Source organism: Scomber japonicus, chromosome 19 (assembly GCF_027409825.1).
Source record: "Scomber japonicus isolate fScoJap1 chromosome 19, fScoJap1.pri, whole genome shotgun sequence".
Lineage (NCBI taxonomy): Eukaryota > Metazoa > Chordata > Actinopteri > Scombriformes > Scombridae > Scomber > Scomber japonicus.
In genome coordinates, this window is record NC_070596.1 from 20,417,985 (window position 1) to 20,433,567 (window position 15,583).

Genomic DNA, 15,583 nt, shown 5'->3' on the forward strand with positions numbered 1-15,583 from the left:
GGTGTTTTGTAGGGACACGGGACATACCGTTGGGAGGTTGTTTTCAATTTGCTGAGTGGACAAAACCGTCAGGCAGTGATGTGTTTTTGCAGACACTTTGCAGTTGCTTCATAAATGTGCTTACAACCACATCTGGCATCACCAGGGAGCTTCACTAGAGAAGTGTCTGGAAAAAGAATGGCTTCATCTAACATCCAGGTTTGAAAAACAGGTGAATTATGTTGTTTTTAGCCCCTTCTGGATTGTTGCTTCACAAAAGTCAGCAATGTCAACCTAAACAAATGTATTTTCTTTGCTAGTAATGGAGTTAATTTTGTCAGCTATTTTTATGCCTCTGTGGTAGCAACAGCCAAGGGCGGGCACATTATGTTTTTGGCTCGTCCATCCTTCCATCCATCCATCCTTCCATCCATCCGTTTCTCATGAATGTGATATTGCAGGAAAGCCTTGAGAAGCCTTGGGTTAGGGTTATAGTAGAATTTGGTGTTCAGATGTCAAAGGTCACTGTGACCTGTGACCTTTTTGGCCATAACTCAAGAATTCATACACTTATTATGGCAAAGTTTCACGCAAACGTCTATTAGGATAAAATGATAAGGTAATGACATTTTATACCCAACAGGTCAAAGGTCAACTTGAAACTGTGGTGATTGAATAGATCTTCTCTGCCACTAGTTGAAGATGTGTGTTAAACAATGTTTTAAAATTTGAAGCAACATCAAGTATTTTCTACTGTCATTACTTCGTATTGTATTAGAATCAGCTTTAATAGCTAAATGTGAACACATGCAACAGAAATACACTTACTGTAATACCTTTGGTTACATTGCTTTAATTCCTTTTACAGACATGAATGTAAACTGCAACCTGACTGATTGGCAGAGGCATACAACCAGAGGCAATCTTGGTCCTTTGTTAAATGTCCTTGTTAGTTTTTTTTCATCATATTTATTTTTGTAAAGTTTTAGTCAACTTTTTACATTGTGACATTTTAGTATTTTTTAGCCATTGGCTTGACATAGACCTCATCAGCCTTGCACTGCACCCATGGGATTGTGCAACATACTGTATGCGCTAGCTTGTGCACAAATAGATATGTTTCCTGAGTAGATTGTGATAGATGTGTTAGCTAATAAACAGTTTATACTGTAGTAAGCAAAAAGTCTAAAGAGAGTCAGTGAGAAATGCTTCCCCATCAGATACCGCAAACACTTTCAGAGTCAATAGCTTTTCAAGCTAATGGTCCAAGTAGTCTTAACTGTTTTTTGGTGCTTAATTGCAGTACTATCCTCCTTTATATGCAAATTGATTTGATTAATGAATTATGTTCCCCTTTGAGAATGGTTCTTTTGATTGTCAGACTTCAGTCTTAAACCTGTTAAATAAATATTAAAAGACCAAGATTAGAACATTTTAAAAAGAAGAATAGAAAAATATTATATTTTTAAATTATATATCTTCTCCTGTGTGCCATATTTCAATTCCCATGTTGAATGCTGTTGCTTACACTACAATAATTCATCTTCACATTGTGCATTAAATTCAAGATGTATCACTTTCTTGGAGTTGGTAGATCATTTTTTGACCATAACTCTATTAGATTTGTTTGACTAAAACCTGCAAACTGGCTTTTGCCAGGAGCATAAAAATTTAAATGAGTAACTTTCTAAATGTCACAATTCATCATGCTGTTATACTGCATGGGCCAAAGACCCAATAACATACAACTAATTGTATTCCATCTGTGTGGTAATTTAAAAATTTAGTAGTGATTATGTCCCAGTGAGGCCATTTATTACCTCTGGACTAGACTACAGTGTAATGTAAATTTGAAATAGTGTTTCTTCTCTCTGCATGCTCCAACTTCTTCATATTAAGAAACTCTGAGTTATTTATCATTTCAGTTTGTAGCAGCACAGGACTGTCTCTGCAGTGCCGTTAACTAGGCCCTATGGAGGAAGCATGAAATTGTGCAGGGGCTGCGGCACCAGACTGGCAACACAGCAGGTGACTCCATCAACAGATGGGTGTACCCTAGACTGTGATTTATGGTGTCTTTGTGTGTCTGTTCATGTGTGTACATTGAAATTGTTTGAGCCAAAAGAATCAAGTGCAGTGGATAGAGAAGGGATACAACGGTTATTCCCTCTAATACTTGTGTAATAATTTTCCCTTAAATGAACTAATTTCAGATGATAGCTTCCACTGATGGTAAAGTGAGAATACTGCCTGTTTTTTCCACATGGATCCAGCATGTTAGTGCAGCAAAGATTAGGTAGAGATGGTTAAAAGATAATGGGTAGCTTCAATGCAAAACAAGTGAGAAACTGCTTTTTAGAGGAATGCAGAACATGTTTGTGCTTGCACATTCATATAGGACATGCTTACTTGGACTATGTGCATGGAACCAGAGAAAGTTTGGAAATAACCACAGCAGCCCATCTGCACTTGCTCCAGTGCTGCCTGGAACACCGCACGGCTGCATCTGGTCCTCATCTGGACCTGTGGGCTGTTTGGACATCCACCAAGCCAAGCTTAACCAGAGCCATTGATAACATGGCAACTCTTTAAAGCTGACAGATGCAGTCTCCAAGTAGTGGTGCATGTCACTGAGTGATGCAGAGGTTTAAACAATCTGTTATGCATATGGACACATTATTGTGTGAGGCAGTTCATTGAATGTATGGTGTTATGAATGAGTGTATGACATTTTCCAGTTCATGAGTTTCTTTCTTTCACTTTTCTTTATGTGAACCTAACCTTTGATTCTGTTGTGGATAGGACCACACAAAAATTGAAATTTCCCTTTGAAGGATCCGTGAAGAATAACAGATGATTTTAATGTGGCATTAACTAAGTTATGACTTTCATCAATCTCTAGCAGTCTCAGGCTCTATTGGAATCAGTAATTTACAGATATGTTCAAACCGTGTTCTGACTTTGACTGCTGTACTCTTCCTTTCTTGTACCAACAGTCAACATATCAAATTACATCATGCCCTTTGTGTTTTTCTCTAATTTTTGTGCTGTTGTGATGTCGGATGTCTATGTGAAACATGGTCAAAGCTCCAAAACCTGAGATGAATGTATGTAAAAATGCTGCCTGCAAGTCAAAAGCGCTTCAGGCTTCAGCCTGCTCTGAACACTTTGTTTGCATGAACAAAAACGTTCATTCTCTAGCCTTTGTTGAACTTGTTGTCCACTCGCCTATTTTTGGATCAGCTTCGGATTCAAACATGTAGGTATGTGAGTGAGAAGTTTATTAAAGAACAAGAAAAAGAAGTGAAATCCTACAACTGTAGAGCCCTTCTTGAGGTTTTTTCCCGTTACAGGGGAGTTTTTCCGTGCTGCCGTTGCCAAGTGCTGCTCATGGGGGAATGTTGGGTTTCTTTAAGTTAAATGAAATAGTACTGTCTTGATCTGCTCTATGTAAAAAGTGCCTTGAGATAGATTTTGTTGTGATTTGGCGGTGTAAAAATAAAATTGAATTGAACTGTTTGTTAATGCAGTCTGTTTAGGGGCAACTTTTAGAAGCTGGTCAATCAGAACAGAGTTGGCTCATTGGGAGGTGGCCTTAAAGAGACAGGAGTTAAAATGGTCTATTTCAGACAAAGACTGAACTGAAGGGCTGAAGGGATGAACTGAAGAAAAAAGGAGTTTTAGAACTTTGAATCATGCAAGCATATTCCAATAGAGTTTTACAATATGCTGAATGTCCTCTTTAAAAATAAGTTGTCATGACTAAGACCTTATCTTAGTCATGACAATTTATTTTCTAACCTTAACAAAGTTTTAGTTGTTTATCACATACCTAAACCATACAGTTTCAAATCAGATTTCACCCACTTGAATGATAAGGGTTCTGTTCAAATAAAAACAAAGTTGAGGTTTGAAAGAGACAGAGAGACAAAATATTACAATGTGACAGGAAAAGACTAGCGGGCCAAGATACGTAGGTGGGTGACACAAGAAATAGATAGAACAGATTAGAGGTTTGGCCTGCGGTTCTGTTATCTGATTTATGAATTTTTCCTCCCACACTTGCACTCCAGCAATGGCTTGCTTGCAACACTAAAGTGTGTCTGCTTCATATCCCATAATGCTTCACGATAGGCAAACCACATGACATCACTTTTATGACTCAATGTTATTAACTGCTAAAACTAAAAGACTCAATTTCTTTTTAAGAGTTGGTTCACTCTAATCTCAAAAACAAGACAAAAAGTTTTCCAATTTATCCTAAGTGGTATGAAGATAGATTTCTTTTCAGAAATAATGTTCAAATAATGGTCATTCAGGATAATCCACAGACTCTGCTGCAGACAGTTGGAAGAAACTATGTTGGAAGAAAATGATTTTCATTAATGAAGTGAATGAATAGTGAAAATGAACACCCTCATTTGACACTCACTCGTTTGAACTCTCTTTATCATACCATTATATTCCTGTATGGTTGAAATCTTGCAGAACACTGGAACATGAAGCTTTAGATTCACTGTTTGTAACTGTTTGTCCTTTTTGCAGATCAGACTTGCTGTAATGGATGACCAGTGTGTGTCCCACAGCAGCCCGAAGCGCAGTGGAGGTCAGGCCAACATAGAGGTCCAGGTAAAGCCGAGTGTCATCAAATGTGGGTGGCTCAGGAAGCAAGGAGGTTTTGTCAAGACTTGGCACAGTCGTTGGTTTGTACTGAGAGGGGACCAGCTCTACTATTACAAAGATGAGGAGGAGACCAAAGCCCTGGTAAGTCTGCAGACATACTGATAGACTAATCCCAAATAACTTTGAATTAATGATACATATCAGATTTCACAGACTGCTGTGTCATTCCATGACTAAATGGCTCAAATGACTCCTGGTCCTTTAATCATACTCAGGTCTGAATCAGTGGATGAGTGGGTAAACTTAGTGTTCTCCCCTTCTTTCGCTTTCTTTTCACACAGAAAAAAAATCCAGGTCAACCAAAATGCATCACTAACAGCTATGTGAGAATATTCACTCCACTCATTGGTTAGCTCTGTAAAGAACATAGGCAAATAAATCTCCTGAACAGGGTCCTATCTGCCCAAATATCAAGACGCTAACATACTTCACTGCTGTAGTCTAGGTTGAATCTATTTCATTCTCCAGCTAGTTGCTGTTTATTCCCTTCATCCACATCCTAGTACGCAAAGCATAGTTGGCAATGGGAGCTGTTTAACTCAAATTTACAGTGTACCTAGTAGTTGGGTCAGACTGAAGTTCAATCACATTGCAACCGTAACCAAAGCCACATCCTCAAAGGGTCCCAGTATGGTTGTTTCGGTCCACACCCGAGTTTGATTGTGGTGTTCAGATCTGTACAAATGAATCACGCTAAGGTGAAAAAACGATGCAGTCAGACTAAATAACACAGGTTTGGAAATTCCCTTAGTTCTTCTGATTCGATCAAGCTGAAGAAGTGATGGGTTTAGCAGTCAACTAACTTTAAAAATGTATATTACAGGTGGACTGCATTTGATTCCTACGTGCTGCAGCTGTTCTGAATCAGGTTAAAGGATACGGAACAAGTTTGCTCAATGGCAAACAGAAACAGAGGAAGGAAAGAGGCACATCTGGACACACAGTCCTTTCATTCAGACTAATTTCACAGCTTGTGACAAATTGCAGTGAGAGGTGTGGTGGTTAAAGGAAGAATTCTACCTCACTTTTTATTCCACTTTCTTGACTTATTTCTATGAATATAATATTACCCACTGGATGCTCCAGTTCGTGTAATTGTGTCATTTTGCACAATTTATGAAATAGCTGTTGCAGGTTTCCAATAAATGGAAAAATGTGAATTTTTTGCCCAAAATATCAGCGAATGTAATTCATCTCAAATATTCAAAGTGCCATGTCGCTGACACAATGGAAGCCTGGGGTCTGCACAGCGAATGTATCTCGCAGTCAAATGAGATAACAATACCCGACTCTGATTCAAATGAGTCAGGTGTTGTTTTGACTGTTTGACTATAATTCAAAGTAAACTACTCTGAGCTTGTTTTCACCAAAGCCAACACACAGAGCTGTCCCGAAAGAGTAGGAGACAATGAGTAATACAGACAATAAGGGCATCTCTAAAGTTACTGTAACCAAGCAGCCTCTCTCCCTGAGCATGTGTAGAGGGAACAAAGACAGAGCCAGACAGACTTTGGATTCTCATTACAAAGCAAAATCACAGAAATGTGGAAATGTAGAAGAAAGAGGAATCAATAATTAATCCTACAAGGTCAGTTAAATGTGGCTCATGCAAGTTTTGAACACTTTGTCTTTAGTGAAGCTGACCTGACAACTGAGGACAAGAAAAAAAAATAGTAGCTCATCTGTTGTTATTGATTTATGTTACTTGTGTGGTGTGTTGAGTGTCAAGGAGCCAAGGAAAATATGCACATCATGTAATACAGATCCTACATATGTATTAAAAGAATAGTTTGACACTTTGGGAAACACTCCAAAATTCCTCAAGCATCGCTTACAATTGAGCTTTGTATGTGACCAGTAAGTCAAAGCTATACTGCCTGCATTAGCTTAGCCTCATATAGAAAGAATATCTTCCATTAGCTCTTTTCATTAAGAGATTTTTGTTATGAGATGTCTAGGATTTTTTTTGTAATGTTTGTGTAATAAGAACGGAATTGTCCATTATTATTAATCTTCCATTGAGCACCAAATAGATTGTTATAAGAGTGATTGTGTGATTGGTCAGTATTTAGATTCACATATGTTTGGGAACTAATTAGATGCAGGTTCATTAACATTGAATCTAGCAGTCTGTTTGCAATTAAGGTATCGCCTTGATTCAGAGTAATTCAAACTCTGCTAGTCATCTAATTATTTCCTGTATTATCATTTACTCATTCATTGCTACTCATAGTTATTTATCATGGAGTATTACATACTGCAGCAACATTCATTCCAGAAGCTCTGTTCTTTGTCTACACAGAAAATACACAAAGGACCCCAACCTTTTCTAATATGTATTCCACCCGAACAATATCCTCTTTTTCCAGGGGAAACTTCATTCTCCTCATCTACCCACGCTTTTCTGACTTCCCAGTAACCTCAGCTCAGCCAAACCCAAATCATATCAGCAGCCGAGGTCTCTGAAGGTTAAAGCTCCAGACCTGAAGGTGGGCTGCTGGCCAGATACAGGGAGAGGCGATATCCTTCACTGCTATTTCTGGGTCCAGCTCCAGCTCCAGCTCAGTGTCATATATTAGAAACAGCAACAGTTTTGCTTAAGTTTTTGATGCTGTGAATATCCTCAGGGAATGATACTAATGCTATGGAGCAATTCTTCATAATAATTTACAGAAAATGACAGGAAGCAATTTGTTACCCCTTTGAAATATTTTACCATCTATAGGCTATTTATCCACCCAGAAGTGTTACTGATTAATGTGCCCACAACATCAACTACCTGAGGATCACTTTACGCCTCTGTTGTGCAACTTTCCATTCTTGCCCTACTTCTGAAACAAAGTCATACATTTCAAATACTTAAAAGTGCTACTTTCTGCAGAGAATGGGAAATTTCAATAAAACTAGGTCAGGCACAGAGCAGTGCGTTCACACTCGTCAAATCTCCATGACCTCTGAAGCAAAGCAGCATGGAAGAGCACAAAAACAACACTTTAACAAGGCACAGTACCCAACAGAGTTTTCAGCATCCAGAAAGAAATGATAGAAACAGGGCAAAGAGGAGAGGAAGCCTTGTCAGAAATTGCTTCTAACCTCTAACACTGATATTCAAGATCAGGGAAAACACATCTCTTAACTTGAAGTATGTGCTGTGGAGTTAAAATGCCCTGTCCTGAGCCTTCAGCATATAAAGCTGGAGTCTGAAGCCGTATTTATCAGCTATTAAAGGGATAGTTTGGAATTTTTTGAAGTGGGATTGTATAAGTACTTATCCATAGTCAATGTATAACCTGCTGTAGATTTGGTTCATATTTAGTCACCTAAAAAAAGATCAGCCTAAAAAAATCAATATTGAAGCCTTTCTTTTGGCAAAATACTACATGTAAAATGTGTGCACTATAGGGTGACCAAAAGTTCCACTATAGCATATACTAATTTTCTAATTTCTAATAAGACTACAGCCTTGCTAGCAGGCTGTACTTTGGGACAGCAGTGCTGTGAGCTAAATGCTAAAGTCAGCTAGCTTACATGTTCACAATGAAAGTGTTGTCATGCTGATGTTTAGTATGTATAATGGTTGCTATTGTCTCCGTCTTAGTCTATTAGCTAGCTTTTCCTAAATTGATGTTAAATGCAAAATATAGCAGAGGATGATGGAAATGTCATTAGGTCATTCAAAGTATTGTTAAAACCAAAATATTGACCTGATGATGACATGAAGTTGAAAAGTCAGAGATCACCAAAGTGTTTATGATTCAACCTGAGGGAGAACATCCACAGCAAATTTCATGGCAATCATTTTCATGGTTTAAGGAGACATTTCACTCAACACTACAAATGTCAAACCCTGTCATTTCAAGTGCGGCTTCTCAGAGGAATTCTGATGTTTGTAGATAACACCAATAGTGAGATTGTATAATTAATGCCACCATAATGGCACTATGTTGTTGTTGGTGTCCTATACAGTCAGACCAAACCTCTCTGAGCAACGTGTGGAATCTGAAGAATGGAAGTCAGATGGAGGTGAAGGGTCACAGAAAAGCATGCGCTGGGTATGGCACGTGTGGGCTTAGCGTCAACATGCCATCTGCCTGCCCTTACTCGTCCATGGAGATGTATGCACGCACAAGCACGCATGTACTCTGACATTCTTAAACATACACACACAGACACACACGCACTCGAATTTCATCTCCCTGAGCCATAAACAAAGACCATATTCATTCAGCGGGTGAAATTGCATGATTATTGTAATTCAAACCACTTAGCATTGTATCTGTATGCCAGTGAAGTTAATGAGGTAACATTATGAATGAATGACAGAATTGTGAATGAATACATTGAACCAATCTAATTTTATTATAATGTATTAAGAAATAAAAGCCATTAAAATGTGATTAGGATATTACAATTCCAGTCACAACAGGTCTTACAAGTCGGTTATTAATATTCATGGAGCAAAGCCGCCATGTCTGAACTCAGACAAAATGATCTGTAGAAAAGGAGTTGACTTTAATGAGAAATTGCATTAAATCAATAATGCAACAGTGCAATAACACACTGAAAATCTTTTCTTTTCCCTCTATGAGATGGAAAACATTTGACCTTGGCATTTAACAGAAGTAAATAAAATGCCACTGCAAGTCTTGTAATTATTCATACTGAAAGACTGTGTCGTCTTACAGCTGTTTTGATGAAGCATTAACACTGCACCATTTGTCCGACCTTCACTGCTACACTAACTCTTTAGTCAGTGAGGTCACTTTGGACATTGACAAAACACAGACGATGGTTACTTTTGTCTTGTCAGTGTGACTATTTTAAGTTCTTATGGTTCCATAGGTGCACATAATATTCAGATATAATCTTACTTCGGTTGTTTCTGAGTGTCAGAGGGATGTGGGTAATAATTATCATCAAAACACATTCCTGTACACGTCATTAAATGCATGCCTGATAACATCTTGTGGTCACACATCGGAACAGAAAATTCACATTAAAATGTCACACAAAGTCTACATACATGTATGTGAACACGGCTGCGTTCCATCTGATGCATCTAATCACAAAAATTGCCAAGTGTGACTTGCTAAAAGCCATTTATTGCATCTTCTCTTCTCATTATTACTGTGGTTACACAGCAATATTTCTGCAAAGATGTTTTCTTAGGGGCTCAATACATTCGAGGAAGGGGGAAAAAAAGTATCATTAAGAAACACAGCTCTGCTTGGCAGTAATCCTAGTACGCAGACTAAATACAGAGACTGTTCCCTGCTCCTGCTGCACGGTGACTGCATGTCTAATAAGCTCTGTACTGATGGATGGAAAAGTCAATCAATTCTCACTGGACAACAAGTTCTTGCAAGTTCTGTTTCTCTCTGTACTTTTTCTGTCTTCAGCACCTAAGGTGGTAACAAGGCACAAATATGAATTTTAGGTATTTGTAGGTGTAGTGGTCTTTGTACAAGTGGGAGAGCACATTTTCTAACACATAGTGAGTGCACAGCTGGTGCAGGAGCTGTATGGAGTGTTGAATCACATCAAAATTCTTCATGCACAACAGGGTTTCAGCTGGTATCCTCGGGGCAGAGACCTTGTCTGACTTAAAATACTTCACTTCTCATTGCCTTGATGTATTATCCAGTGCATTATCCCACACAGTAGAATATTACAAAAAGTGGTTAATGTTTTTAATTTACCCAAAGCAGCTATGATTAAAGCCCTCTCATCATAATTTTCAGTCACAGCAGGCAGCTGCTTTAAGCAAAAAACGCTGCTACCTCCTGGCAGCTCACATAAAAAGTCAGTGACTTGCAGGTGGACATAGTAGACTATTTATCAGCTTAAGAGATCTACATTTTTTCTCAGAATTTAGTCAGTACCATAGGCAGAGCTAAAAGGTGAATGAATAGTCTGTTGGACCTGAATTAATTCATCATTAGTCATTCATGCAATCATAAACACAACTCCAGATGTATGTTAATTTTCTCTGTCTGCTTGGCCTGTAGATAGGCAACTATTTGCTTAAAAATCTTGCCATATTAACTGAAATGGCAGTAATATGTCACTCTTGTATTGCAATGTGTTTCTGCTGCCCTCAGGAGGCCTAAATATAAGCCTGAAGATAAGAATCCTTTTGTTTTCTTTATCTTAGAATGATTCCTTTATATCTACAGAGGGAGCAGGTCCTCTTCCAAGGAGCCCACCATGTTACACAACCATGTTTCTACAGGAGCTCAGAACAGACAAACCAAACACTGGATTTAGAGAGTTTTTCATGAGTTTCACAGCCACCATAAATTCTCCTACATGCTTATAAAGGGAGGGTGAGGGGAGGGATTACCAGTTGATTGCAATCTGCAACCTCACTGTTAAATGTCACTAAACAAAGCTCCAATCTTACGGCATAAGACAGAATGAGCTACTTTGTAATAGTGATACATGGTTATTAGTTGAGTTTATAATTCATGTAGTTCAAAGAACATGAACAGTATCAAAGTATGACTAGCTATTTTAAGTTACCATATGCAAACTACTTTCGGTTCTCTCTATTTTGTGTGGCAGGTCACTCAGTCAGTCCCCAGATACAGAAGTAACTTGTTAAACAAAAATGTACATCAGCAGTATCAGTTTATGGCATTGAATCCACTCCACTGTGTCCTCTCAGACAGCCTGGAGGGAGGCCTGAGAGCAGAATCAGGTATCAAAAATGCACAAAAGATGTCACAAACGCACAAAATGGTATACAGCACCATAATGAACTAAATCCAAAGATGCTTTCTGGGTAACATTTCATATGACCTTGCATTCCTATCTCACCCTGCTTCAGATTGGTTAATGCAGTATAATTACACAGCATCACACTAATGCAAAAGTACTGCTCCTATTTTTATGTCAAATGTTTTCTGATGTGTGTGTCGCAGTGGGATTACATGTCCCCTGAACTGTAATAGACCTTTTTTTTTGCAGAGGAAGTGGGTAATGATATGTAAACACTGATCTTGTACTGTGTACTGCAGATTGAATCTCCACTCATACAAAACACTGTCCAAAATGACTCTTGCAGATTTATAGGATTTCATTGCATTTATGTTTTTTTGACCAGGCCACATCATGGGAATAAAGCTATACATTTCAGTACTTTGCAAAGTGGTATAATAAACCAGTATTGCTCTATATACTGTGAACAGATATTCCTATTGACCAAGAATCTGATCCATGAGTTCCAAGTTATCCTGAAAATGAATGGGTGCTATATTCATGCTCCCCAGGTGATGGACTCTTTCATCATGTACTCAATATCTCGTCTCTTGAGATGACACTAAACTTTACATGCAAGATATCTCATTCATTTTGCTGATAACATTCTTGCTTGTATGTTCATTTATTCAGAATTGTTACACTATTGATGAAACCTACCACATTTTCTTTTTCATCTTTTCTTTTTTTTTTTATCTGTGTCGTCATTTCTTTTGCTTTAGCTGAACTAAACTTCACCACATTATCACTTTAGAGGATGTACCGCATACCCAAGTTTCATTTTTTTTTATCTTGGTAGCCTCTTATAATTCCAAGAGCCCAGGATGTTTATTATCTAAGGCTCCACTCAGTCTGCTAAGAGATGCTTTACTTTATTCATCTGTCTCTTTTTCCCTGGTTTAATAAAGCTGTGACAGTCAAGTGTGATTTGTGGACTGTGAACCACTTCATTCTTTGTGGAGTGCCTTTAAACTTACAACAGTTAAGGTATTCGCAGATGTGTCAAAATGTTATTTATTATTTAATGCTTGTATATTGGTAAATGATCTTTCATTCAGTAGAGGACGCCACATAACCAAAGCGAAGCGCAAGATGAGGTGGTGATTGTGGTCTGTGCTTGATGCAGCTGTGCTCCAGATTCACAGGTGTGACTACATTGTGCTGAGAGTTCAGCTAAACTAGACACAAACCAATTTCACAGGAAAATAGTTGATGAGCTAGAGTACACCTACCCTATGTACTGTGGTTATGTACTAGGTTATTTGTATACTTTGCAAATCAAAGTGTCTCCTGCAGCTGTGCTCCAGTTTTAAAGGTGCAAATATACAGAAACGGAGAGTTAATCTAAATATTCTGCAGTATACACAGGAATTCACAGGAAGCATGTTGCAATGTTTGAGTTCTGCATTTCCTAATGAGTACCTTTTATCATGTTGCCACAAACTGTACCAAACTTAAGAAAAATGAGGATAACTTGAGTCAAATCCTTATCAGTATGCTGAATGATCAGCAATATGCCCCTGCAATGACACAGGCTTCATGTCTCAACATGTTTTGTATTTTACTGGCCTTAGAAGAAGATAAATCCATAAATCTCATAAAGCCAGAAAAGCACTCTGACTTTAAAAAGGTTACGTAAAGACATTATTTATATATTAAATAAGATTAAAGACATTCTGCACTGCAGAGAAGAGTTATTTTAGTGAGTTATTCAGTGCATCTTGATAATATACAGTCCTCTATTCATCAAGTATATTTTATGAATATGAATATAGAGTTATGTAAGAACTATTGTTGGTACTGTACACTAAATTGAGATCTCAAGCATAAAAAGGTTTTCCTTGAGGAGGCTCTGCTGATGTGTGCACATATTGGTAGTTTTTCAAAAAGCAGCAGGTTTAGGCAGAAGTAACAGTATGAAACTTTATATATGTAATATAAGTTCTCTTTGGATGGAGATGAAAGGTATCTGCATCAGGCAGGCAGCAACAGCTGCAGCAACAGTGACAGGTACTTCTGCAAGAAAGTGACAGGACACTGTGTGGTTTCCAGCCACTTGCATATAAATCACTCTAGGCTTTCTCTCTCTCTCTTTTTTTGTCTAAAGGATCTTGTGGTTTTTGATGGATTCACTATGTGTTTTAAAAAAACATGCTTCAGACCTTTTTTCCTTTGTTGTCTGCTTGTACAGGTCTGTGTAGCAGTCTTTGTTGCATATGACACAATATGTTAAAGGTTCCAGTGATGTGTTTTAGTGTAAGAGATTGTGATTTTCTTACCGCCTGCATCCATTAAAGCCTGATTTTATGATGATTCATCTCATGCTTCTACAAACTTTTTTTTTCATGCATAAATCCCTATAGGCATTGAGGTTTTCCATTCTTCTATGTGGCCAAAAATATATTTCTTCTTTACTTTCTGTTTTAAAATTATATCTGCCACTATTGTCTGCCACACAATCTGTTAAAATGTTTCTGCTTTGTTTTGTGTTTTCCCCAACTTTTTAATTCCCTTTTCATTAAGATCCATCTCCTCACTGCCATCTACTCTCGGTTTATTACGTCTAACTTCTCACATTATTCACCCACAGTAAATAAAAATTAATGGAGAAGTCTTTAATTTTTCCCTTACCTATTGTGTTTGACCGGTATATTAATATTTTAGTGAATGTTATTCGGTCACAGCTGTGAATTTTACAGTGGCCCAGCCTGTTAGAGCTGAGGACAAGGACTACCTGTTTTATAACTGGAATAATGATGACATTTATTGGATTGATGGACCCAGTGGAGCGATCAGAGCAGACCGACCATTAGCAACTCATTGCCACTTGAACAAACAGGTCTTAAAGGAGTCACTGACAAAAGTAGAGACTCAGACAGAAGAAAGGATAAACACGGAGAGACAGGTACACACTTACTATAGTTTACACAGGCAACGAGTAATGTCTCCAGGTCTCCTGCTGAGTTTGAGCCCCTGTGTCTGCAAGGTCATTGAGGCTGGAGAACAATAATTATCGGATAAAAGGACTGCTGATCAACCAACCAAAGCTTAATGAGCACTTAAATGTCCTGTTATACCAATAACTTCTGGTTAATTGACTTCAGTGTGAACGTTTATCTGTTCGCAGTTCATTTTTTTCTGCACAATAGATGGCTCTGCTTTTTTTAAAATCTTATCACTCATCCTATTTCTATCTTACTTATTCAAATCAGATTATCATTTAACAAGCTCAAAGCATCACTTTACTTTAACCTCAGACTTAATTAAACTTTCTTTTCTTGCTAGAAACACAGACTCTAGGAGAAATTCCAGTGATATTAAATTAATATTTTATATTAACAATGGATCACAGGACTACATATATGTGAGAAGGGCTCACTCACAGTGTTAAAACCAGAGAATAATCACTTGAATCTGCACTTCCCCTCAGCTGTATTTTACAGCATCTTTTCTCTCTTTCATGGTGTTGTTTTTGGCCACAGCAGGCAATTGCTTTGAGTGAAACTGCCAAGCACCTAATGACAGACTGACAACGTTAGCGACTGTCTGGTGAACATAATCAAGCATTTAGCAGCTGAGAACCAGAGATTTCCCTCAGAAGTTGATGGACAGCAAAACAGGGTTAAAGTACGGTGGCCGAGACCCGCCATAGCTGCAAATAAAAGTAACGCTGCAAACAAAAACAAACGCTGCTGCAAATAAAAAGAAACGCTGCTGCATATAAAAGAAACGCTGCAAATAAAAAGACACACCGCAGCAAACAAAAAAACGCTGCAAATAAAAGAAACACCGCTGCAAATAAAAGAAACACCGCAGCAAACAAACAAACAAAAAAAACACCGCAGCATATAATAAAAAAAACGATGCAAATAAAAAAAGCCACAACGGAAGTGGATTACCGGGGACTGTTTTTGCCGAAACACCGGAAGAAGAAACAACAACAACAACAACAGGACTACGAATTGGAAAACGAACTTGTTGTATTGTTAGCTTCGGCTAACACGGGGAGACCACTAACGAGAGTGGAAACAACTGACGGCTATATAGTTCCGACAGCTTATCACTGTCGTTGTTGTTGTTGCTTGTATAGACATAATAATTATTATGTCTATGGTTGCTTGTACGTGTAGGTCAGGAAAAGACGTAAAAGGGACCGTATATG

The 15,583-nt window shown here is 38.1% G+C and overlaps 1 protein-coding gene across 1 annotated transcript in view; it reads left to right on the top strand.

Annotated features, from left to right (window-relative positions):
• Positions 1–15,583, top strand: part of arhgap24 (Rho GTPase activating protein 24) — a 68,610-nt gene that overhangs the window by 5,976 nt on the left and 47,051 nt on the right. The window contains exon 2 of the mRNA XM_053339633.1: positions 4,525–4,743. Coding sequence (XP_053195608.1) covers positions 4,540–4,743 — 204 coding nt within the window. The 5' untranslated portion in view covers positions 4,525–4,539. The remainder of the gene's footprint in view (positions 1–4,524; positions 4,744–15,583) is intronic.